This window comes from Coenobita brevimanus, chromosome 45 (genome assembly GCF_032717465.1).
Source record: "Coenobita brevimanus isolate Jiangsu-jjx chromosome 45, ASM3271746v2, whole genome shotgun sequence".
In the NCBI taxonomy this organism is placed as follows: Eukaryota; Metazoa; Arthropoda; class Malacostraca; order Decapoda; family Coenobitidae; genus Coenobita; species Coenobita brevimanus.
In genome coordinates, this window is record NC_136998.1 from 40,814,161 (window position 1) to 40,841,151 (window position 26,991).

A 26,991-nucleotide genomic window follows, 5' to 3' on the forward strand; every position below is an offset into this window, starting at 1 on the left:
CACACACACACACACACACCTTCGGTAGCTAGGATGATAAATTCTCAAACTGGCTGTCTCCCTTGCCACCATTTGTACCCGATTGCCAGAGAGAGAGAGAGAGAGAGAGTCGGGGCTATATAGTGAGAAATAAGGAGGAAATGGCGGAAAAAGAGGGAGAGAAGAAAAAGGGTAAGGGAGCTCAGTGGGAAGGGATGGAAAGGAGGAAAGAAGACGAATAGAGTGAAAATGAAAGAGAAAGAAAAAGGAGAGTAAGTTTATTCTATTTTTTAGGGGGAGGGGGCTGGGGACTCTCATTACCTCCTTTGTGGACATAACCAAGACATCATCGGTGTCTTGTGTTGCTGGTGTGAATGTGGATGTGGGCGTGGGTTAGTCATGACGCTCTGACACATCGTCCAGCATACAACACCCCCATTGCTTTACTCTTATTTACATTTACTTTTAAACCATGGCGCGCACAGACAAGACCCACAAAACTATGCACCAGTCTACAAAGCTCCTGTTCTCTGTTATTCTCCCTTAACAACCATCACTTTACGTTAACCTTCTTTAACTTCCTTATTTCCCCGCTCACAGACAACATCGTCAACCATCATTTTTCCTCATTTCAGACCACCACACTCACTGCGACCCACAAAACTATTCAAAAGTCTACCTACATAATTCCTGTACACTGCCAGCAAGCAACACTGCCACGTCTGTACATCAGGTAGGCAGTATTCAACTCTTTCTCGTCACAACCTTCACTTTCCTTTTTCATAACTCATGCTTTAGCCTGGCGAGTATTTTTTGTTTCTTCTCTTTTGTCTGGATATTGAAAAAAAAAAATCCATGGTTTATCGTGGGTATTTTTTGCGTTTACCTTGACTTAATGCTGTTGGTTGGGTGACTTATTCTAGTTTTGCTACCACCACACGGTTTATTTCGACATGGGAAGGACCCTGTCGTAGTGAAAGGGTTTATTAAGGCTGTATCTAACCCCTGCAGTTCCAAAATGAGAGGATAGAGAGTGAGAGACTGACTAGAAGAGTGTATGTGAATGAGGCGAAGAGGGGGGAGAGGAAGAGGGAGACCAAAGATGAGATGGAGGGATAGAGTAGAAAACTATATGAGACTGGGAGGGTGTAAGTTGGGGGACAGCAGCGACAGGACAGGTGACAGGGCGACATGGAGGCGATTTGTTTGTGGCTACCCCTTACGCGATTAAGACGTCTGGCAATAGGTAGATAGACAGATAGATGGCGAGAATAACTTGAGAAAAGATAGCCGGGTTCCATGAGGTGAGCCTCGGGTGAGAGAGAACAGAAGAACCCAGAGAGAGAGAGAGTATTGTTCGTCTTGTGTGCGTGTAAGAAAAGGAAATTGTTTTTATTTTGTTTTGTTTTTTTTCTCTCTGGCTTTCATACTTTCCTTGTGTTTCAAAATCTCTTCCATCCCGTTAATACGTGGAATGAGGGTTGGGATCTTGATGATGATGATGACGATGGTGTTGGTGATGATGGTGGTGGTGGTAGTGCTGGTGATGGTGATGATGATGGTGGCGGTGTTGGTGATGATGATGGTGGTGGTGTTGGTGATGATGATGATGATGGTGGTGGTGATGGTTTTGGTGATGATGATGGTGATGGTGGTGGTGTTGGTGATGATGATGGTGTTGGTGGTGGTGATGATGATGATGATGATGATGGTGGTGGTGGCGTTGGTGATGATGATGGTGGTGGTGGTGGTGATGATGATGGTGATGATGGTGGTGATGGTGTTGGTGATGATGATGATGGTGATGGTGTTGGTGATGATGATGATGGTGGTGGTGTTGGTGATGATGATGATGGTGGTGGTGTTGGTGGTGGTGGTGATGATGATGATGATGATGATGATGATGATGATGATGGTGATGATGTGATGATGATGATGGTGGTGGTGGTGTTGGTGATGATGATGGTGATGGTGGTGGTGTTGGTGATGATGATGATGGTGATGGTGGTGGTGTTGGTGATGATGATGGTGATGATGATGTGATGATGATGATGTTGTGGTGGTGTTCGTGATGACGATGATGATAATGATGATGTACTTAATATTTTTGTACCGATATGTAAGAAATGGTTTTGTTTCTTATTATATGTAATTTGATACAGCACAATGGTGTATTATGTAAGCAACTAGTGAGAGGAGAGGATTGAAGAGATTATTGAGAGCAGACAATGACCCCAGAGAGAGAGAGAGAGAGAGGCTGAAAAGAAGATATACAGCGAGAGAGAAGAGGGACAGGGAGGAAGAGTAAGAGAGAGGGGGAGGAGGAGTAGAGGGAGGGGAGGAAGGCAACAGAGAGAGGAGGAAAGAGAAAAACAAGAGGAAGTCTAAATGGAAGATCTCTGAACAGAAAGATATAATACTGCCAAGGGAGAAGGAGGAGGAGGAGGAGGAGGAGAAGAAAGGAGGAGGAAGGAGAGGGAAAGAAAGTAGGAGGTAGGGAGGGAGAAGAAGGGAAGAAAGCGGAGGAGGAGGGTAAGGATAAATACAGCCTTCGTTTTTCTCTTCTGCAGGACAGATATTCAGAATTAGAATAAACTCGTCTGGAGGCAGCAAGAAGTAAAACATAAAAGAAAGATAAATAAGAATAAATAAGGTTACAGCACTAAAGGGGTTACTGAAGATGTTTGTAACCACGCCAGTACATAGGGTGTCTACAGCTTAACATCGTGTGCAGTCTGTAAGGTGAGGGAAAGAGGCCATCATAGTGAAAGAAGTTAAAGGTGAACAGCGCCAAAGCGTGAATGGATATACGGGAGAGGTGGGTGAGAAAGAGAGAGGGGGGGGAGGGGTGATGGAGGGGTGTGGGAGGGAAGAGGTGCCTGAGGAAGGGAAGGAAGGGGTGTAAAGGGGTGTGGGTGGGAAGGATGGGGTGAGAGAGAGGCGTGGGAGGGAAAGGAGGGGTGTAGGAGGGGAGGATGGGGTGTGAGAGGAGTGAGAGAGGGAAAGATGAGGTATGGGAGGGGTGAAGGAGGAAAGGAGGGGTATGTAAGGGAGAGCAGCGTTTGGGAAGGTAGGGAAAAGTGAGAGAGAACAAAAGGGATGAATGGATGGGTGTGGAAAAGACTGGTTGGGTGAGGGAGGGACGTGAGAGAGGGGAGGGATGAGGGAGAGAGATTGGGAAGGGTGAGGGGGGAAGGGATGAGTGAGAGAGGGGAGGGGGCGTGGCTAGGCAGGTGGAGGGGGCGGAGAACCCTTACTGGAGTCACCTTCACATGTCCTCTCACTGCCCTCAGCTCTCCGTAGGCTCGTAGTCCCTCGCCAGTACAATAACACTGCCATGGATTTACTAAGCAAACTTATACTCACCTTCCCCTTCGAACAATGATTTCTTTTTGTAGGATAAACATTGAAAGTGGAGGTTAGTAGAATAGTCTCGCCTCTCGTTCATCCTATAAAAACAAGAAGCCGAGTTACGAGAGGCAGTTTTAAGTTTCTTCGTGTATCTTAAACATGATGGTCTCCGGGATGAACATTGATAGACGCAATTACGGGTCGTTCTCTCTCCTGACTGTGGTTTGTATCTGCTGGAAAAACAAGGGAACAGGGTGCTTCTGGTGTCTCATATCCTTGTCCTTCCTGCAAAAACGAACACTTTTTGTTCCAGGCTGAAGTCATTCCAAAAACGGCTTTGAGCTCCCCGTACCGCAAAGTGAACCACCTGTTTAGGGAAATTGGGGAAATATGGAGTAAAGAGGGGAATAGGGTGTGTAAAGAAGAGAGGGGAAACGCCACGCCAGCCTGGAGGGAGAGGGTAAGGGGGATGGGAGGGAAAAGGGAGAGGGAAGAGGGAGGGAGGGGAGAGCTGAGCCCTGTCGTCCACTAGGCGCCGCCGCCACTTCCCCGTCAGTTCATCTCCAGAGGCCGGTGGGGTTGTACTCTCGCTCCCTCTAACCTCCCGCAACCATGGAGGACGCCGAGAAGAAGAAATGCTCAGGTAAGAGACGAGTTTGAAGCTGTAAATACTCGTATATGTGTGTTTCAAATGTCGTGGCAGAACGGTCATGGAGACCCGAGGAATACTGACAGTTTTCTCGAGTGTGTGCGACTCTGCGAAAACGTTGCATCGGGATTTTGCAAAGACGCCGAGATGAATCATATTTTGGAGTCTGGGCGCGGCCTGGTGGCGAGAACGGACATTGCAGAGAAAACAGTGATAAAAAAACACACACACAAATAATGGCTGTAGGTAAAAATACAATTAAGTTAAACCCCTTCAACTCATTAAAGCATACGCTGATTTTGAGGATTAGTCGATCTTTGTGGGGTATTGTAATTTTTGGGGATTGGGCGTGAAAGTAGGACAGGACATTGCGATAATAATTTCGTCTAGTTTGGGGATATATACAATATTTTTAGAGATTAGGTACGAAGGGATATGATCGGGTTATAATAATATAAATAATAGTAATGATAATAATAATAACAACTTCATTCGTGGAACACAGTGTATGCGTAAATTTCATGCATGTCAGTGTTCCGGATTGTGTGAAAGTGGGGTGCGTTCGTGATGATAATAATAATAATAATAGTAATAATAATAATAATAAAATAATGATAATAAAAATAATAATAGTAATATAATAATAATAATAATAATAATAATAATAATAATAATGGTAGTAGTAGTAGTAGTAGCAGCAGCAGCAGCATTAGTAGTAGTAGCAGTAGTAGTACTAGTATAATAATAATAATAATAATAATAATAATAATAATAATAACTAGAAAGCACCCAGAGAGCGCATACCTCCGTCAATGCCGTTGCCATTACAAAGGATCCGAATCCGGATTCGCCCCCAAATTTAATCAATTCTTGTTTGCTCCATGGCCCAGCTTTCCACGAAATTTCGTTGAAATTCATTGAAGGCATTGGAGATATTGTGCTGGATACACCGGATCCGGATCCGACCCCAAATTTAATAATTTCTCCCTTGACTCTTGGCCCACACTCCCACAAAATTTCATCAATATCTGTCTGTTAGCAACTTTTGAGTTACGTTGCTAACAGACAGACAAACAAACAAATCAACGCCGGCAAAAACATAACCTCCTTGGCGGAGGTAATAATAATAATAATAATAATGATAATAATGCCCTTAGATAAGTGGAATTCATTACCGGTATGTAACACGTTCATACAGCAGTTAAGTTGCATAAGTGGATTTTTCTGGATACGTTACTTTTCTTGACGGGGTACGAGGGTGTAGGATAGGGGACGAAAAGTGACATTTACATGGTACTAAATTTATCTCTGGATTTGACGTCGACCTTGTTTTACCGAATTTACTTTATATGAGAGAGAGTATAGGTTGAGAGGAGGGCAGCGAAATGGCAGGGGACAGGGCGACATGGAAGCAATTTGTCTGGCCACCCCATACGGGATTAAGGCGTCTGGCTATAGGTAGATAGGTAGACAGACATTCAATAGGTACCCATTTTGTTGCTGTGGATACATTTGACTCCTTCTGTCCGATGGGTTGTTGGAGAATCAGCCTTCACGCGGTGGCACCGATATAGTTTGGATTAGCTACTTATACTGACGTCCCTTAACTGCCTCTCTGTCTGCTGAAAGGGTGGTGGTTGAGTGCAATAAAGGGGTCTGTAGAACATGCCAGTGGTGTATAATCTGCCATTACTACCACCAGATCATTTTATTCAACTTTAGAGAGACTTAGAACTGGAGGAGTTCGATATAGGCATCATTAACCCCATCATTAACAGAGGTCTTCGCTAACCAAAATAAATATGTATGGAGGCAGCAAGATGAAGGCGCTACAGTACGACCTATCCCATTAAAAGCTCGACGGCCCTCATTAGGTAAATAATATCGCCTTTAGCAGATAATTTGGTTTAGCAGAATAATGCCAAGTAGTTTGATGTCCAGCTGAATAAAACTGTGTCGGTAGCCGGTGTATGTTGTTGTTGTTGTTGCTGTGACCCCAAGCACTTTCTGGACGTGAACTCATTTCACCGTAGATCCAAGCTGACCGGCAACCCACCACCATCCTCCTTTTGGGGGAACAGGGAGTGGATTGAAGGACTAGCACTTTCACTGTTTGTCACATTTTTATTGTCCAACCTGACAGGTTACGATTCTCATCACCTTAAATCCTAGCAGTGAAAGGATTGTTGCTGTTGTTGTTGTGATGGTGGTGGTGGTGGTGGTGGTGGCGGCCCCGGCTCGTTTGGGCGTGAACCCGGTGGAGTGCAGGATAAAGTTGACCTCCTTCTGCATTCCATCGTCCTTTTTGGGGATAGGGAGGGTGTTGAGGTAGGGAGGGTGTTGAGGGATGTTTGTATGACCGGGCAGTGGATCCGCCTGGTTATATCGGTGTCACCACCCGAAGGTGTCAGCAGCCCCATCCTAGCAGTGAAAGGGTTGGTAGGAGGTAGTGAAATATTGTAACAGTAACTGTAGTTGTGACTCTCTCTCTCTCTCTCTCTCTCTCTCTCTCTCTCTCTCTCTTTGGTGGGGTGGGGAATAGTGAGGAAGATAAGGTTTGCATAGTGAAGCCTCTCCACGGCCCAGTTATATCAATGCCACCACGTGAAGGCATCCAAAGCGCCGAAATACCGCAATACAGTATAATTGGCCTTTTGACGAGCAGGAAGTTGCCTGGAAAACATCGGCCATTTACCTTTAAAGGAATTGCCGATAATGATCACGAATCCATAGTGACGTCTCTGTGATAGTGGTATTATTATTATTATTATTATTATTATTATTATTATTATTATTGTTTTGATGACTGCTGTTTTAGCCCCGCCAGTCGTGACGTATTATTATTATTATTAGGCCTATTATTGCTGCCGGTTTAGTGGGTAATTAAGGCGCTCTAATCGGATTGAGCCGGTGCAGGTTTATATATAAGGGGTGGTTGGGGTTTATTGCTCACTTAATGCAACTCAGGGATGAGTGAGGCGGAACACTCAAATGTCAGGACCAACTTGTTTAGCCCCGGGCTCCTACACTCACTGGATTAGCTAATGGATGGATGGATGGGTTATTATTATTATTGTTATTATTATTATTATTATTATGTTTTACCCCGTACCCATGTCACGCGATAGATTTAGTAATTAATGCCATCGATATATGATTCTGAAGCAATGGGATTTGACGGTATGTATCAGTTAAGCAATGTCCTGTTATTGATAAGCAAGATACTATATAACGCTGAAATATTGAAATGTTTGAGAATTTTTATACATATACAGGTATGTGTAGGTATCTGGGCGGTTCATATATAACGCTTCCCTTCCACTGCGTCGGCCGATCTCTTGTATGTAGCGAGAACGGCTGCGTCAACTTTAGCGGTGTCTGTCCCTCGTCATTTATTCGTTTCCTGCTATCATTGTCTGTCCTGCATCATTTATTCGTTTCCTACTACCATTGTTTATCCTGCATCATTTATTCGTTTCCAATCAACAACTGCCACACCCACGCCCACACCAGCAGATTGAGCCGTACCCGCAACACAAGATACCGCCGTGGGAGTTTGGGCGTTGTTATAGCCTCTCTCTCTCTCTCTCTCTCTCTCTCTCTCTCTCTCTCTCTCTCTCTCTCTCTCATTTAAATTTCACTGCCTTGTGCGAATTCCAAGTTGAACCATTAAAAACAAAGAAGCATTAATCCAGTTTGCAAATACACAACCGAATGTTTGACTAATCTGAAATATGCGAATGTTTATCGACTCTGATTTTGAATTTATAAATAGGGATAACTGTTATTTATTTATTTCTCTATTAATAATCGTAAGTTAAGGCCTTTTGTACAGTATATATTTGTATGTTTGTAATTCGAACATTTGTCTTGCACGCTAACTAGAGGAGGAAAGAAAACCCGATGCAAATAAAGGAGACTCGGACAAAGCAGCGGACAAAAAAGACAGTAAACCAACGGACAAAACGGACACTAAACCAACGGACAAAAAAGACACTAAACCAACGGACAAAAAAGACAGTAAACCAACGGACAAAACGGACACTAAACCAACGGACAAAAAAGACAGTAAACCAACGGACAAAACGGACACTAAACCAACGGACAAAAAAGACAGTAAACCAACGGACAAAACGGACAGTAAACCAACGGACAAAAAAGACACTAAACCAACGGACAAAACGGACAGTAAACCAACGGACAAAAAAGACACTAAACCAACGGACAAAACGGACACTAAACCAACGGACAAAAAGGACAGTAAACCAACGGACAAAACTGACACTAAACCAACAGACAAAAAAGACAGCAAAGCGGACAGTAAGACAACGGACAAAACTGACAAACCAGCCGACAAAGCTGACAGTAAGCCAACGGACAAAAAAGACAGCAAACCAGCGGACAAAACCGACAAACCAGCGGATAAAACTGACAAACCGGCTGATAAAACGGACAGTAAGACAACGGACAAAACTGACAAACCAACGGACAAAAAGGACAGTAAACCCACGGACAGTAAACCAACGGACAAAACGGACAGTAAACCAACGGACAGTAAACCAACGGACAGTAAACCAACGGACAAAACGGACAGTAAACCAACGGACACTAAGAAACCAGAGGACAAACCCGTTACCGCTAAACCAACGGACAGTGCTGACAAACCAAAAACGGACAAAACAGACAGCAAACCAACGGAGAGCAGCAATAAACCAACGGACCAAAAAACAGACACCGCGACCAAGCCAGCGGACAAAACAGACGCCAAACCAACGGACAATAAGAAACCAACGGACAACAACGGTAAACCAACGGACAAAACCGACACTAAACCAACGGAAACACCCAAAGACCGAACCGAACTCTCCACCAATGACGTCAACATCAAAGCCAGTCTAGCCCAGGCCGAAGATGATGAAAGACCGAATGAGGATAACAGAACAGGTAAAGAACGAAAGCAGAACAGGTAAAGAACACGACCAGAACAAGAGAGAGAATCGTTGTGTATGTTTGCACGTTTATTAAAAAACAACAACAACAGCAACTCCTTTTAGTGCCATGACGTAACTTGATTTTTTTTTATTCTTGCTGTCTCGTCATTGTTGACAGATTCTCTCTCTCTCTCTCTCTCTCTCTCTCTCTCTCTCTCTCTCTCTCTCAGCCATCCTAGGTCATACTTTTGGAATTGGAGAGATTGCCAAGTCTTCATTAATGTTTCTCTCTCTCACTCTCTCTCTCTCTCTCTCTCTCTCTCTCTCTCTCTCTCTCTCAGCCATCCTAGGTCATACTTTTGGAATTGGAGAGATTGCCAAGTCTTCATTAATGTTTCTCTCTCTCTCTCTCTCTCTCTCTCTCTCTCTCTCAAAACAGCAAAAATAATCTCTCAACAGCAAGAACAGAAAATATTATGGCGTCTTGGTACTCAGAGGGTTAAGACTTGCCAGGAAATTATTACGCCTATGAGATGTTTGGCGTATTTTGTAGTTTAGCGTATTTTTTTGCCATGTATTTTTGTGTATATACGAATTTTGTCTCGGTCGTATTACTGGCTCTGAAATTCCCTAACGTCTCCTCCTTAGCGACTTACTTTGCCTGCTGACACCTTAATGTTGCCTTGAATATCGTTGTAATGTCGATGTACTTTGCATCAGTAACATACAAGATAATGTTAGGGTTTAACGGGCAAAATAAACCGCAAAGGAAGAGATGTTTAGAATCTTCAAAACTAGAAATGCGACCTATTTTGACCGTAACAAGAAGCCCACCGGTGACCTCAGCCCTGCATGCCGGCCCCCCCCCAAAAAAAAAAAAAAAAAAAATACGTGCTGCATGTGCATGAAATCAGATCATCTCTATATTGATGTTACCTAAGACTAAACCACCTGTTGTATGGACTTAAGATAACCCTTTGATAGTGGCAAACGGTTCTTGAATTTGGCTTTTTTTTTATATTTATTTTTGGAGGGAACAGTTATTGCGGCCTTCTCGCCTTTGATTGTTTCTTACATAAAATGAAATTCAACGAAAGGAATAAAAATGGTGTGTTTGAGAGAGAGAGAGAGAGAGAGAGAGAGAGAGAGAGAGAGAGAGAGAGAGAGAGAGAGAGAGAGAGAGAGGGAGAGAGAGAGAGAGAGAGGTAGGTGCGTTCGGGAAGGTTGGCTTGTACAGACGATCAATACCTTCATCCCTATTTACAAACTGTCCTAAATATCCTGCTGTATTACCGTGAATGCATGACCATGTATGTGTAGTTTGAGTCTTATAAGGTACAACGGCTATCAGTTTGAATTTAGTGGGGAAATTTGAACGACTGATTTTTCCAGTTTTGTGCGCATAATAGCCTTATCTCTGTTTACCAGCTGTTTAGACTCTCAGTTTACTGTGAGTGCATGTCAGTATCCAAGCAGATTAAAATGATTCGCTTTGCAACAGCTGTCACGTTGACTTTAACAAGCGGTCAGCATGATTGATTTTTCATGGATCTCCTGCGCATAACCGCCATATTTTTGTTTAATAAGCTTTCTGGATAACCTTCAGTTCAACGATAATGCCTGTCAGTGTTAGTGCAAATTTATATCATACAGTTTGCAACAGATGTCAGTGGAAGTTACAAGAGAGAAGTGAACGATTGATTTTCCCGTACCTCCCATGCGCACAGCCACCCCATTTGTTTACCACCAGTTTTGACTATTAAGTAAAGGTATAATGCATATTAGTAGCCTTGCAAATTCAGATTATACACTCTACAACGGCTGCCAGTTGAAATTAAAGGGAAGATACAAGGTCGATTGATTTTCCTGCACCTCCCATGCGCATAACCACCTTCAACTGTTGTAACCGTCCTTCCCACGACTTTCCCGCGCAGAGGAAGATGGTGTCCGCGTCCTTCTTCAAAATTCTCGGCTACTGCTATGTCGGTGGGCCAGGTGGGTGAAGGACTGTGAGGTAGGGACGGGGGAAGTGGAAGGGCGAGGTGTTAATGGGGAGACAAAGATCGGGTGACATGTTTTCAAAGCGTTTTACAGATAGCATATGGTCTGGACCCCCTGGACAGGTAACTCCAGGTGTCCTTACTGATTAGCCTCTCTTTTCGTTTGTTATTTGTGTTTGGTTGATGATATGGTGAAACCTTATAGTGTTTTGGTGATATTTGATTTTCGACATGTTTCCCCAGCTAAACTGCCGTAAACATATGCTGTGGACCCCCTGTACAGGTAACGACAGGTGTTATTACGGATTAGATGTTGTTCCCTTGTGTCATTAAGGAATATTTGTTGTATATTCTGGAACTGTTTGGTGTTTTTGTGTTGTGTGTGATTGTATGTGCATGTTTTCAAACCGATTTACCCCTATCCTGTGTTTTTGACCTCTTGTACAGGTAATTCAAGGTGTTACTAATTGGTTTTTATTTTTGTGTACCATATGGAGGGGATGGAGAGTGAGAGACAAACCTGGGAGGGGGAGACCGAGGATGATACGAAGGGATGGAATGGAGAAGTATATGAGAGAGGGGGGTGTAAGTTGAGGGGAGGGCAGGGAAATGGTTGGGGACAGGGCGACATGGAGGCGATTTGCTCGTGGCCACCTCTTACGGGATTCAGACGTCTGGCTACAGGTATATAAGAACATAAGAAGAGAGGATAACTGCAGTAGGCCGGTTGGCCCATGCTAGGCAGCTCCTAGAAGAGTAACTGAACTACTAGAATGAGATAAGGATAGCAAAGAAGAATGAATACTCTCTTGAGGATATTGTGACTTATTTAATTATTTATATATTTTCTCAAGGGAGTTTCGATTCGTGTAACATTTTATCAAACCAAATTACCGGTAGCGTATGTTTAGCATCCCACGTATCGGAAACGTCAGGTGTTGTGCTGATTTGTGTGTGTGTGTGTGTGTGTGTGTGTGTGTGTGTGTGTGTGTGTGTGTGTGTGTGTCCTAGAGATGTTACTGATTGAGTATACATCCATATATCTATCTATTTCCAGCTCTGTCTATCTATCTGTCTATCTGTTTATCTCTCCAAATGTGAATACAATTTTCTCTTATGTAGGGAGAATAAAAAAACTTAATGAGAGGGTAGGACTATGGTACACACACACACACACACACACACACACACACACACACACACACACACACACACACACACACACACACACACACACACACACACACGAGAGAGAGAGAGAGAGAGAGAGAGAGAGAGAGAGAAAATTAGTGGTCATTAAAATGCATTCCAGCCTTATGTGGGACCCAAGTAATGGTTCTGTGAATTAGTGTGTTGCGGGGCAGCTGTGTGAATTGCTGAGAATATGCTAACCTTACCAACCCAAACCCGGATTCTCTCTCTCTCTCTCTCTCTCTCTCTCTCTCTCTCTCTCTCTCTCTCTCTCTCTCTCTCTCTCTCTCTCGGTCAAGTTAAAACTGGATTGAACTGGAGGGATTAGATTTAGCTCTCATTAACCCCTTCACTGCTGTCCTCCTTTCCCTGTTGACTTGGCCCGGAGAGAGAGAGAGAGAGAGAGAGAGAGAGAGAGAGAGAGAGAGAGAGAGAGATTTAGCTATCATTCACCCCTTCACTGCTATAGTCTTTTCACGGTGCGTAAGATTACCGAAACGGAGCGAGATTTCCGAATCGGAACTTGATATTTCCGAATCGGAGTATAGCCTTTGAAACGGGTGGGGCTGTAACTACATGTATTAGGTCCTGTGTGTTTGTTACTTATATGTGTGTACTTGTTTGCAGTGGGATGCATTTCCCTTTATTTATTATCATGGGGCTGTAACACGCTGACCAAATTTAGCCTTTTCAGGCTAAATTTAACCTTTTTTGGTTGATTTTCCTGGATTTAGCCTTAAATTTTGCCTCTTAGAAATTTTAGCCGTTTTTTAGCCGTATTAAGAGAAAATTGGCATTTTCTAGACTTTATTTTTTTATTTTTCTTAGTAATTATGCACATGACTGGCTCAGAAGGTGAAAAACACATGATCAGAGTAAGGAAGTGATTTCACACTCAGGTGTGAAAAGCCTGAGATTCCCCGGAGGGCTTAACCCTAATGCTTCATTGACCTCTAATCCCTAAATCACCTGCCATCTCCTGGGAGCATGCTTAATGCTTCCAGCCTGTCACAGAACTTGGGATACAATGGGTCACGGCCACGGGTGACAGAATAATAATAATAATAATAATAATAATAGTAATAATAATAATAATATAAATGCAGATAAGAACTGACAGGTGTTTGTATAATGAAACCAAGTAAGCTAAAAAGGTGTGAGAAATCGAATAAGCAGCTGCAGTGCTGAAATGTTGCCAGATGTGATCGCAAGGAAGAGAAGAAAAGAAGGAAAATGACTGAAATTAAGATTTATTTCAGTTTAGTGTACATTATCGGATGCAGTTGAAATGCTTGTTGTATATATGGATCCAAATCTCATTAATCAGTGCTCACTGATGAAAAACTCCAGATTTCAAACTTAGCTATATCCCAGACTCCGTGTTTGAAAATACAAGACCAAACATGCGACGAAATTACTAAAATCCAACCAGTTAAAGTCATTGATAAGAAAGATATCTGATAGATATTTCATAACAAAAAACAAACAACAAATGGCACTAGTAGCTCCGATTCGGAAATCTCGCTCCAATTCGGAAATCTTGCTCCGATTCGGAATTCTCGTTCCGATTCGAAATTCTTACATACCCCTCTCTTCACTGTGACTTGACCCAGATTTTCGTCCTTTTGTAGATGATTTCACGTAGCTCAGTGGCAGAATAAGATAATGCTATGGCTCTACAATCTTTCCGTAGCACTTCTTCGTGACTGGCATCATGTTATTGTGATATTCTTTACAACCCATTATTCAAGATGCAGAACAGCCAGTTTTAGGCCAAGTTGGAGAAAATAAAAACGAAGAAGAGATACAAAGATTATTATTATTATTATTATTGTTATTATTATGGGTGCAGTGAAATTGAGTTATTTGAGAGGAGCATATTAGTCACATGGAGAGACAGACTGACAAATGAGGAAGTGAAGGAGCGTTGTGGTGTGGATGTGTATGGGATAGCGTTAGGAGAAACACACTGAGGTGGTTTGGCCATGTGGAGAGGATGGAGAGCGAGAGACTGACGAGGAGAGTGTATGTGAGTGAGGTGGAGGGGGGTAGAGAGAGGGGGAGGCCAAGGATGAGATGGAGGGATGGAGTGGAGAGGTATATGAGAGAGGGGGGTGTGAGCTGGGAGCAGGGCAGTGAAATGGCGGGGGACAGAGCGACATGGAGATTATTTTTTTGTGGCCACCCCTTACGGGATGAAGACGTCTGACAATAGATAGATACAATAGATAGATAGATTATTATTATTATTATTATTATTAGTTGCTGAGGCGTGTGTGTGTAAAATTAGAGAGCAGATCTTGTTAACAAAAGGTCGGGTTAATAGCAGGCGTGGTGGTTAAGTGGATAATAGCTCTGGCACTCCTAGCACACAAAGCTTTAGCATCATCATCATCATCATCATCATCATCATCATCGTCATTATCATCGCCTTCGCCGTCTTCATCGTCTTCATTTTCATCATCATCATCATCATCGCCTTCGTCGCCTTCATTTTCTTCATCATCATCATCATCACCATCCTAGACTCATTTTTCACCCATGTTGAGTGTAATATTGAAATATAGTCGAAATATTTTACACACTCACATGCCAGTAGGACAGTTTAAAATCTTGTAAAGAAAATGAATAGGAGGGTACAGAGTTGACAGGGTGGGAGTGTAAGTGGGAGTTGTGTGTGTGTGTGTGTGTGTGTGTGTGTGTGAGAGAGAGAGAGAGAGAGAGAGAGAGCTTTTGGACTATAGTTTTGGTAACTGTGATGGTGGTTGTGGCTAGGGTGGTGATTATTACTTAGCCCTTGACCCCGAGAGAGAGAGAGAGAGAGAGAGAGAGAGAGAGAGAGAGTAATACATGGTGAGAGCTAAGTTGTAATTGTGTTTGCGTGCGTATGCTTGTGCGTGCGCGCGTGTATCCGTGTGTACTGTACGTGCATAAATACACCGTGTCCTCTCTGCACACACACACACACACACACACACACACACACACACACACACACACACACACACACACACACACACACACACACACACACACACACACACACACACCGGCAGTAGCACATTTATCACCGTAATTACTGCTACCACACTCATTCAGTTTAGAGGAAGGCCTTTGTTAATATGGCTTGAGGCTTATCTGGACGTGAACCCAGTCGACTGCAGGCTGAAGATTCCCATTACTTACAGTCAGCCATCCTCCTTTCTGGGCCTAGGGAAGGGGTGAGGGATCATTGTATGGTAGTGTATATATCGGTGCCACCACGTGAAGGCGCCTCATAAACCCCAACCTTATGAGTAAAGAGGACATTGAAGGCAGCTGTATATCCAACCACTTCATTATGGAAAGCCTCGAATGAGCTGAAGATACTGTTTCGAGGTAGCAAGAATAAGCCAATAAAATATGTAATGGTGTGTGTGTGTGTGTGTGTGTGTGTGTGTGTGTGTGTGTGTGTGTGTGTGGCAACTGAACACGCCTGCAATCACTGGAATTTGTTTATCAGTCACCATGGATATCAGGCGTGTTAATCCAGGCACTTTTGACCGCTGAGTTGAGATAATGTGATGCTAAGTCTGCCTTGCCTAACCTATCAACTCCCAGGCGTGAGGTCAGCGGCAAGGTGTGGTAATCCTGCCTTAGTTGACCCAGGATTGCCGGGATGAAACTACCTCTAGATAACCTTATTTAGATAGATAGATAGGTAGGTAGGTAGGTAGAGAGAGAGAGAGAGAGAGGAGGGGGTAACCGGTTTGAGACAGTGAACATTATTTATTTTGCCTGTGTGTATACTGAGAGAGAGAGAGAGAGAGAGAGAGAGGTAATAATGATCTGTGAGTCTGTTGCTGCAATAACAGGATATATTTTAGGAGTTAAACCTCAATAGAATAATGAGAGAGAGAGAGAGAGAGAGAGAGAGAGAGAGAGAGAGAGAGAGAGAGAGAGAGAGAGAGAGAGAGAGAGAGTACATAATGTGGTCTGAAGTTACTTATTCTGTTGTTGTGGATGCTGGAGGAGGGGATAAGAGAGAATTGCGTAGAAGTTGTGTGTGTATGTGTGTGTGTGTGTGTGTGTGTGTGTGTGTGTGTGTGTGTGTGTGTGTGTGTGTGTGTGTGTTTGAAGGGGGGGGTAGTTGCTAGGCGGGCGTGGACTTTGCAAGATCGTAACTCAAGGTTGAATTTTGAGGGCGTGGGGGTTGGGGGGAGGGGAGAGAGAGAGAGAGAGAGAGAGGGTAAATGCATCAAGTTTTTTCCTGACTTGTTTACCGACCATGACAAAGGGTGTGTGTGTGAGAGAGAGAGAGAGAGAGAGAGAGAAGAAGAAGAAGAAGAAGAAGAAGGGTGAATGAGAAGACAGGAAGGGAGGAAGATCGAAAATGAGGAGGAGAGGTGAGAGAAGAGGGGGGGGGGAAGGAGAGAGAAAGGGGGACGAGGTACAAAGGAGTACAAAGGAAAGCAAACAGCAACAGACCTTATGATCCTTTCGAGGCTTTTTGTTACAGAGTAGACTATGACTACGAGATCTAACGCTACATGCTGAAGGATAAGGAGAGTAAAGCAAGAAGGCTTGAAGAAGAGGGAGAAAGAAAGGAGGAGGGGGTAGGGAAGAAGAAGAGGGAAGGGAGAGAGAGAGAGAGAGAGAGAGAGAGAGAGAGAGAGAGAGAGAGAGAGAGAGAGAGGTTGGGTCCGATAGTGGTTTTAAAAGGGTAGGATAAGAGAATGTCAAGATAAGACAATGCATGAGAGAGAGAGAGAGAGAGAGAGAGAGAGAGAGAATGTTAGGACAGGTAGGGAGGTAGAGGAAGAGAGGGAGAAGAAAGGAAAGGTAAGAAAGAAAGAATTGGGGAAAGGAAGAGGGAAAGAGAGAAAGGAAAGTTATGCGGAAAGAGGAGGAAAGGGAGGAATTAGGGAAGAGAGAGAAAAGAGGAAGGAAGGGAGTGGGAGGGAGGAGGAGAGAGACAAGGGGAAGAGGAAGCAGCATTTAAAGAGACCCTAGATGTAATATGAGACGGAGGGAGGGAGAGAGGGGAGGAGGAAAGGGGAAGAGGGGAGAGGAATGTAGGGAAAAGTGGGAGGGAGAGTGGCGGAAGGGAAAAGATGAGAGAGAGAGAGAGAGAGAGAGAATCCCATGTTTTTTTACTGTGGTTCTAAATATTAAGGAATGCTATTAGTATCAAGACTCCGTTGCCAATGTGACACTTAGTTTGGTTACACGTGTATAGAAGAGGGTACGATTTATTGATGGCAACGGGAGGAGGAGGAGGAGGAGGTGGAGGTGGTGGTGATGGTGGAGGAGGGGGAGGAGGAGGAGGAGGAGGAGGAGAAGGACATACAAGACGGATGCTGGTGGAGAACAAAGTGGAAGAGGAAGAATAAGGAGGAGGAGGAGGGGCCTGGCACTTTTATTATAGTATTCAGGAAGACAAATCCAATGCTGTGAGAGTTGAAATAAAACGTAAGTCACAGAAACGTTTAGTATAAGAAGTACCATATTGAGAAACGTTGGAGATGAAATGTTCAAGAGATAAAACGTAGGAAGTATAAACGCTAAGGTATTGTTGGGAAGGAAGTGTGTGGTTGAGACAAGTAACTAGACATTAAGAGGACAAACCCACACACTATAAAGTGGTTATTACACCGTGCCATCCCGCCCTACCACACCTCTTCTTCTTCCCCATCTTATCCCTGTTTGGGGCCAGCCACTCTCATGTTTCGTCTCTGTGAATTATATAAAGCATCTTCATCAGTTAAAGCTTTCACATAATCCAGTTCTGTTTTATTCCTCCACCTCATCCATTGTCTCCCCTATGGACTCATATCCAAAGTATCCTCCACTTTTCATATGTCCACGTATATTTCATCCATCCACTCCATCCATCGCCTTACCTATGCACTGCTGTCCAATAAATCCATCAACAGTGCCAGCTTCTATCTTTCCACCTTATCCATTGCCTCCCCCATTAAGTCTTATCCAGTGCATCCTTCTTCGTCATTCCCAGCTTACCATGTCCAATTCCCATCTCTCCACCTCATCTCCTCGCTGCATCTCCTTCCTTAATCATCACCTCATCCTTACCACATGTCCGAGTCATCTCAGTTTAGCATTTGCCTTCTCACTGGTGGCACCATCTCCTGCTGTTTCGGATATCATCTTGGCTGTTCTCTCAATGAAATTCTCGTGATCCAGTGAATTATTCTTATTTTTATTCAGTCCAAAATAACCTCATCATTTCTTCGTTCGTACGCTTGTGCTCCATACAGCAGCCTTGTTCGTATCACTGTCTTGCACACTTGCATTCTTAGCTTCGTATTAATCTTTCTGTACTTCTTTCCATTTAGCTCCTGCCTCATCCTTCCCACACACCTACACACTGTCATCGGCTAACAGTCCACAACAGAACTACTGTGTTAAAAGTATTGTCTATTGGATATTCATTTTTACTATAACATGGTCTGAAATTGCCATCTGACCATCTTGAATGCTTAATTGTAACAGTAGCCCTAGCTTACGATGGTAGTCACGAAGAAGTGCAATGGAAAGAATAGAGAGCCATTGTACTGTCTCTTTTCTGTTACTTTAAGAGGACGAAAGTGTAGATCAGTTTAGAGTGAAAAGAGAAGAGTTGTATATGTGAAAAGAAAGCACACTGTACTAACGGTAGGATAGGGTTATGTAAGGAACCTGTTGCTAGTGGAGAGAGAGAGAGAGAGAGAGAGAGAGAGAGAGAGAGAGAGAGAGCTTGTTGCTAATGGGGAGGGAGGGCAGGGGTAGAATAGGGTGTTTATTAGAGAGAGAGAGAGAGAGAGAGAGCATGTTGTTAATAGGGAGGGAGGGCAAGGGTAGAATGGGGTATTTATTAGAGAGAGAGAGAGAGAGAGAGAGAGAGAGAGAGAGAGAGAGAGAGAGAGAGAGAGAGAATTGTATATATGTAATTTCTGAATATTAAAAGTAAAACATAAAGTAAGGGATAAAAAAAAGAGAGAATTAAAGCGAGCGACTTGAGTGAGCTAAATTAAGGCCAATGTGCTAAACTAAGAAAGTGAGCGAGTGTAGAATGAGCGAGACTAAATTGAAGTGAGTTGACCTGGACTTGGAGAGAGAGAGAGAGAGAGAGAGAGAGAGAGAGAGAGAGAGAGAGAGAGAGAGTGACGCAAATTTAAATAGGGAAGGAGCGGGAAGGAGAGAGAGAGAGAGAGAGAGTATGGAGGGAAGAAGGAGACGCGTTACATAACAGGAGGAGGAGGAGGAGGGGAAGGAAAGGCATATAGCCAGAAGGAAGGGAGGAGGGAGGAGATCGGGGAAGGGAGGGAGAGAAGAAGGCAGGGGAAAGGGAGGGAGCAGGTATAGGGCGGTAGACTGTATTGACTCACCCCTTCACTACGATTCCCTATTCTGTATATGACCCTCTCTACCTCCAGTGTGAGATTTTGTGAGATGCGGAAGGGCAGGGGAGAGTGTATGGTTGGAGGCAGGGTGGGAGGGGAGGGAGAGCCCAGAGAGATAAATGGGGGAGGGAGAGGACGGGTGAGTGGTGGGAAGGGAGAGGGGGAAATAGGAATAGAAATGGGGAGTGAGTGGATTTCGATGGGAGGGAGGGGGGGATGGTAGGGGAGGGAAGAAGAGGAGAGAGGATGGGTATGGGAAGGGGAAAGAGTGCATAGAGGAGATGGGAGGGGGGAATAAATGGAGGAGGAGGAGGAGAAGAAGGAGGGGAGTGGGAGGTATATGGAAGGGGGTGAGAGGGATAAGTCGGCCAGGAGCTTGTTTGGAGGTTATGAGGTGGGGGAGGTAGAGGGGGGAGAGTGTAAGGGAATGTGGAGGAGGAACAAATATTGCGGTAAGGAGGGGGAAGGAAGAGAGGAGGCGGAGGAAATTTGGAGGGGAAGCAGGAGTGGAAAAATCAGGAAGGGAAGGAAGATAAAGAAGAAAGGAGAGAGGGATGGGAGGAAACGAAGAAAGGAGAGAGAGGAAGGGAAATGAAAGATGTGTAAGGCACTGGAGAGGGAAAAAAAGAGGAAGAAGAGTGAAAAGGAGGAAAGGAAAATGGAGGAGGGAAGGAAGAGGAAGGGGGAGAGATGGGAGAGGAGAGAGGAGGGGAGAAGAGAGGAAGAGAGTGAAGGAAAGGAGAAGGAAAATGCATAGAGGAGGAGCAAGGGGAGAGAAGAGAGGGGAGGCACAGAAGATGGGAGGGGAGGGGAACAGAATGGAGGGGAGGGGAGAAGGGAGGGGCAGTGGAGGGAAGGGGAAGTAAAATTAGAGACAAGGAGTAAACTAAGGAGAGAGGGGAGGGAGGATAGTGGGGAGGGGGCGAAATAATGTAATATGGAAAAGAGGAGAGAGAGAGAGAGAGAGAGAGAGCAAGGGGGAGGGAGGAGGAAAGGGAGGGACGGGAGGTAGGTGCCAGAACAAATCCCACACTGAGAGGTGTCAAGAAGGGGAGGAGGAGGGGGAGGAGAGGGTTAGAGGGAAGGGAGGAGGGAGGAATGGGGGTGAACACGTGACGAAGGGGTGATGTGAGTAGATGGGGCAGGGGGAGGGGTAACATAGATAGTATCCGGGAGTGTTTTAAAGGGGGAGGGGGTGAAGGGTGGTGCAATATGAGAGAGAGAGGGGAGGGGTGTGAGCCAGCAAGAGTGGGAAATGCTAACATCAGGCCAGAGAGAGAGAGAGAGAGAGAGGACATGAAAAAGTATAAGCCTCCCGGGGGAAAAAAAAAACTGACCTCAATGTAAACAGATGATGCAAGCGTCCTACTGGCTGATGTAAACCTCTCTCTCTCTCTCTCTCGTAAATTATCTTTCATTGTCTTTGCCGTTGTGCTAAACACTTTTTACTATTAATAATCTCACTATTATGAATGCTTTTTATAGTATTACCGGTACTGTGACTGCAGTGACTACTGTGACGAACTACTACTACTACTACTACTACTACTACTACTAGTACTACTACTACTACTACTCTACTACTACTACTACTACTACCACCACCACTGTTTCTGTTACTACCACCACCATCCTTTAATAAAACCCACTAAATATTAAAGAGCATTGTGCCCCTGCATGCTAAGTTAAAATCCTTGTCTTGCAAATTTTAACCTAGCCTTTCCAAAAGTATCTAAATCTAATTCTGGTTTACATGTTAAGTCTAAGGTTGGTGGGAAGTATGATGATGATGATGATGATGATGATGATGATGATGATGTGTGTTTTGTAAGTAGGTTGGCCGTAGTTTGTGTGTGTGTGTGTGTGTGTGTGTGTGTGTGTGTGTGTGTGTGTCTAAGTTTTAAGTGTATAAGTAGAGGGTTTTGTGTGTCTGTGGTGTTAGTAATGTTAAACCACTTCAATTCAATGATTTACTCATTTTATATCCATGCTACCAATAAGTGGGTGCAGGAGAGGGACGCCTTCACGTGGTGGCACTAATCTGGCCGGGTGGTGAAGCTGCCCTAGTATACAAACATCCGCCTCTCTCTCTCTCTCTCTCTCTCTCTCTCTCTCTCTCTCTCTCTCTCTCTCTCTCTCAGTCCTGCAGTCCACTGGCTTCACGTTCAGAAGAGCATAATCACCAAGAAGAGACTGTTTTGATGGTGCTGCGTCGAAACCATTGCAGCCAGATTTTAAAAGTTTCCCTCTATGAAACTCACAGAACGTATGACACTATAACAAAGCCACTTAGAATATCAAACTGAGCATAAAAACAATCCCCATGTATACCTGTATACCACTCGTAGACCTGCTGTACCGTAATTTGTCTAAGTGTTTGTATGTAACTTGTCTGTAAGTAATTTGTCGGTTTGTAATTTGTCTGTGTGTTTTGTCTTTGTAATTTGTATGTGTGTAAATAATTTGTCTCTTCGTAATTTGCTTGTGTTTGTAAGTAATTTGTCTGTTTTTGTAATTTGTATGTGTGTAAGTAATGTTGTCTCTGTAATTTGGCTGTGTTTGTAATTTGTCTGTGTGTTTGTAAATAATTTGTAAATCTGTGTCGTAGTGAAGTGTTTTGGTCGGGTTTGTGTTGATCTGACGTGAAATCCAATGAGAGGCGGGAATGAATCTCCTTGATTACTAGTCAAATCAACCCCCCCCCCATTCTGACTACACTTGGGTCTAGGGCGTCATATCAAAACAAACCGATTTGGGTGAGTTATTGGTATTGGACTAAGAAATTTGTATGTTTGTGTTTGTAATGAGTTTGTTTCTCGCCCTAACATGCCTCAGAGGAGACCATACCCTTGAAGAATAAGGAAGGTGGGTTGATGTGAGGGATGGTAGTAGTAGTAGTAGTAGTTTAGTTGTTGTTGTTGTTGTAGTAGTAGTAGTATAGTTGTTGTTGTTGTTGTTGTTGGTATCATAGTAGTAATATTTTTGTTGTCATAGTAGTAGTAGTAGTAGTAGTAGTAGTAGTAAAAGTAGTAGTAGTAGTAAAAGTAGTAGTAGTAGTAAAAGTAGTAGTAGTAGTAGTAAAAGTAGTAGTAGTAGTAGTAGTAATAGTAGTAAAAGTAGTAGTAGTAGTAGTATAGTAGTTATTGTTGTAGCAGTAGTATAGTTGTAGTTGTTGTTGTTCATATAATAGTAGTAATGTTTTTTTTTGGTCATAGTAGTAGTAGTAATAGTAATAGTAGTAGTAGTATTAGGTAGTAGTAAAAGTAGTAACAGTAGTAGTAGTAGTAGTAGTGGTAGTAGTAGTAGTATAAGGCTTTCTATTTTATGAAGACAGTTTGGGTGGGTCCTCCTAAGACCTCACACCGCCAGCTCTGTTGCCCATCGCTGCCACCCACGGGCTTCTCTCCCCTCCCTTTCTCTCTCTCTTATTTTTATTTATATTAACTACTTCTAATATTATTTTCTTTATTTTTTTCTCTTGTTTTGAATTTTGATGGGCAGGCTTTCATGGTGGGAGACTGACCAAGTATGACCCGCACACACAAGGCTCTCTCTCGTGTCACTGCACTTGACAACGTTGCAAAAGCAACTCTGACAAGTCATATGGGATTTATATTATCAATCAATCAAGCAATCATTTCCTGTGGCACCCCACGGGATGCATAGGACCTCGGTGAACTCTCTTCACCAATATTTGTCTCTTGCCATTTCCTTCAGGTCCCACCAACACTCCTCTCCTGCTTCTCTTTTCATTGTCCTCAACCAGGTTTCCCTCGGCCTACCTCTACCTCTTCTTCCTCTAGCAGTCCACTCTGGCACATCCTGTATTAAACTGCCTTCTTTTCTGTATATGTGCCCCAGCCACTTCCAGCGAGACAGTCTAACATGTTCATTAACTAGTTCCACTCTCGTAATATCCCTTACTCTTTCATTTGTAATCCTGTCTTGCCACTTTACTCCAAGAATCTTTCTCAGTATTTTATTCTCAACTCCTAATACTTTCTGATCTGTTGCAGTTGTGCTGTACCATGACTCATGCCCATAAATTAAAATTGGTCTAACCATGGACTTGTAAATTTTCACTTTAGTATGTTTTTTTTTAATTACATCTATACAGTGTATTTAAAATTCATTCATAAGTAGTTACTAACTTAAAATAGGAGAGAGAGAGAGAGGGAGGGAGAGATGAGCAGGCGTAATTATACGTGTGTGACGGCGGTGATGTGGCATCAGAGCTAGTGGTGTGAGGTCTTAGGCAGCCCCACCCAAACTGCCTTCATAAAATGGTACTGTAGTAAGTAGTAGTAGTAGTAGTAGTAGTTGTTATTGTTCTTCTTTTTCAGTATACAAGTTAATTAATAAATCATATATACAAAGAAGCACTGCTGTCTCATTCATAATATACTGTACAGGTTATTGAAGGAACAGTCAATTTCCTATATATCGTGTCAGTATACATATCACATTTTATTTCCACTAATATTGCATTAACTTCACAAACTCATCTAACTTCATATAGCTTTACCAACTCATTACTAACTCAATTTTGCTGCTATGCTAACTTTTTGCTAACTTTTCGCTGTGATGTCACCTCTTCTAACGTTCTGACTCTTCCCCTAACGCTCTCAGAGGACAAGGAAGCCGGGGAGAAGAAAGGTGAGTGAGTGTACGTGTGTGTGTGTGTGTGTGTGTGTGTGTGTGTGTGTGTGTGTGTGTGTGTGTGTGTGTGTGTGTGTGTGTGTGTGTGTGTGTGTGTGTACTGATAACCGTTTCTCTTCGTTCGATTTCATTTAGGACGGACAACTTTCTTCTTTCAGTCGTTCTTGTCCGTTCTTCATCCTTCGCACACTTGCATCCGTTCTCTTTCGTCAGTTCACGTTCGTCCACTTAGTCATGCGTATTCCTACATTCGCTCACTTTCCTCCTTTCACGTTCACTTACACGTACAGCATCGTATCCAGTCGCCCTTTCGTCCGTGTAGGGTTGGCGTGCTTGTCCGTGTATCAAAGTTCAGTTCAGGTGGAGGAAATAGTTAATCGAGCCTCATTTGGCCAGCATGCAGGGTTAATTGGCTTGTTAGGGAGGTGTAAGTGGGGGAGGCTGGCCAGAGAGGGCTAGGATAGGGGATGGGATGAGAGAGAGAGAGAGAGAGAGAAATAGATGCTTATTATTCAAGTATTATATTGTTATGTTATGCATCACAGTAAAAACCTTACGGAAATCCTCTCTCTCTCTCTCTCTCTCTCTCTCTCTCTCTCTCTCTCTCACCGTTTGGCCTTGCAAGAATATACAGAAGCATTTACTGGCTTCTTCGCCCTTGTTGATTTAAAGGTAAAGATTTAAGCGGCAAATAAATGAGGGAGATTGAGGAAGTATTTAACCCCCTCACGGTCAGAACAACTCCGACATTTAGTTACAGTTAAAGCCAGATGGTTAGATTTAGCTGAGTGGGTCATAGGAGCCTGAGAGAGGAACCAAGGAAGAAAACGGTAATAATAATAATAATAATAATAATAATAATAATAATAATAATAATATTGATCATGATTCAACCACTATTTCTTCTACTGCTGCTACTCCTACTCCTACCCCCACTGCTACCCCCACTGCTACCCCCACTGCTACGCCTGCAACTACCAGTAATAATAATAATAATAATAATAATAATAATAATAATAATAATATTATTATTATTATTATTATGATAACTAGAACACCGTAAAATCGTCAAAGGACTGTTGATTAAAAAAAACTTCCCACAGCCACAGCCTGGCCCTGTAGGCCAACTAGAAGCCGAGCTATAAAGGGATCTTGAGGTGAAGGTCACTGGTCTTCTGCATGTCACCGTAGGTCATCAAGATCTATAAGTCCACCAGGTGTAGTGGCTCCAGCTTTTTTCTTTCACGTAAAACCAGGTGCCTTCTGTCTTCCGGAGTGGTCCAGATTTTAGGACCATTGGCGGCCCCAGAGAAAAATGGTCTGATCTGGACTATATTGAGCACTGCATTCTGGCCGTGTCCCAGGTGTATGCCATAACAATTGCAGTCCTCTAACTTAAGTGGTTCGTGAGTTTTATTTTATTTTATTATTTTTCTGCGTATCCTATTCGGGTCTCGGTAGTCGGGTCAGGACGATGTTTGGTCAGAAAAGCGGCCCAGCCGATACTATAATATGCAAAGAAGGAAGGCTGCAGCTCAGACGGTAGGCGAAAGACAGTAATTTAGATCGTCCCTATAATAATAATAATAATAATAATAATAATAATAATAATAATGTTGACAAATACAAGAAAACTTACTGCAGGCACGTGTGAAGTTTTAATAGTAATAATTTTAGGCCAGGTTAGAGCAAAAAGAGTACAGTATTACAGATGATAATATAAACTGTAAATCATTGTATCTTGTAAACTCATTACAAAAACATTATGCATAAAGGAAGAGAGAGAGAGAGAGAGAGAGAGAGAGAGTTGTGGTGTGTAGGTTTATGAGAAGTCATGTGTTCATTAATATTGTATGTGCTAGTGGTGTTTGCGTGTGTGTGTGTGTGTGTGTGTGTGTGTGTGTGTGTGTGTGTGTGTGTGTGTGTGTGTGTGTGTGTGTATGTGTGTGAGTGTGTGTGTGTGTGAGAGAGAGAGGTAGCAACAGAGGGGCAATGATGTGTGTGTGTGTGTGTGTGTGTGTGTGTGTGTGTGTGTGTGTGTGTGTGTGTGTGTATGTGTGTGTGTGTGAGAGAGAGAGAGGTAGCAACAGAGGGGCAATGATGTGTGTGTGTGTGTGTGTGTGAGAGAGAGAGGTAGCAACAGAGGGGCAATGATGTGTGTGTGTGTGTGTGTGTGTGTGTGTGTGTGTGTGTGTGTGTGTGTGTGTGTGTGTGTGTGTGTGTGTTGAGCAAGCCTTCCACAACTACTTTTGATTGCCTCTGCTTGCCTACCCATCAACACCATGGGGGCGGCCTGAGTGACAGGGGAGAGAGTGAGAAAGTGAGAGAGTGAGAAAGTGAACTAGAGCCAATGACCTCCTTTATCATGTCTGTCTTTCGCCTTATTCTCTTTAACATGATGGGATCTCTCTCTCTGTGTGTGTGTGTGTGTGTGTGTGTGTGTGTGTGTGTGTGTGTGTGTGTGTGTGTGTGTGTGTGTGTGTGTGTGTGTGCGTGCGTGCGTGCCATACCCATCACATCTCTGCATTGGAGGAGAGAGAGAGAGGGTGTTGTCTCTCCTAGTTAACTCTCCATCACTTTAACACCATAGGGGTAAGTAAAGGGGCGGAGAGAGAGAGAGAGCGAGTGTGCGTGAGAAAGTGAGATTGAGAGAGTAATGTTACACAGTGAACTCTCTCTCTCTCTCTCTCTCTCCCTCGTCAAATTTACGTCTTTGAGTTGAGATATTTTTTGAGTTTCTTTTTTGCCATTAATAGGAGAGAGAGAGAGAGAGAGAGAGAGAGAGAGAGAGAGAGAGAAATATCACACTTTAAGCTTGTTTACACTAAAAATATGTATTGCTGCGAGAG

At 43.5% G+C, this 26,991-nt stretch overlaps 1 protein-coding gene across 1 annotated transcript in view; it reads left to right on the top strand.

The window, feature by feature from the left end:
- The first annotated feature begins 3,896 nt into the window (after positions 1-3,896).
- The window catches only part of MFS3 (major facilitator superfamily transporter 3), a 64,565-nt gene continuing 41,470 nt past the window's right edge, over positions 3,897-26,991 (top strand). The window contains exon 1 of the mRNA XM_080271309.1: positions 3,897-3,973. Within this exon, the coding sequence (XP_080127435.1) occupies positions 3,943-3,973 (31 nt within the window). The 5' untranslated portion in view covers positions 3,897-3,942. The remainder of the gene's footprint in view (positions 3,974-26,991) is intronic.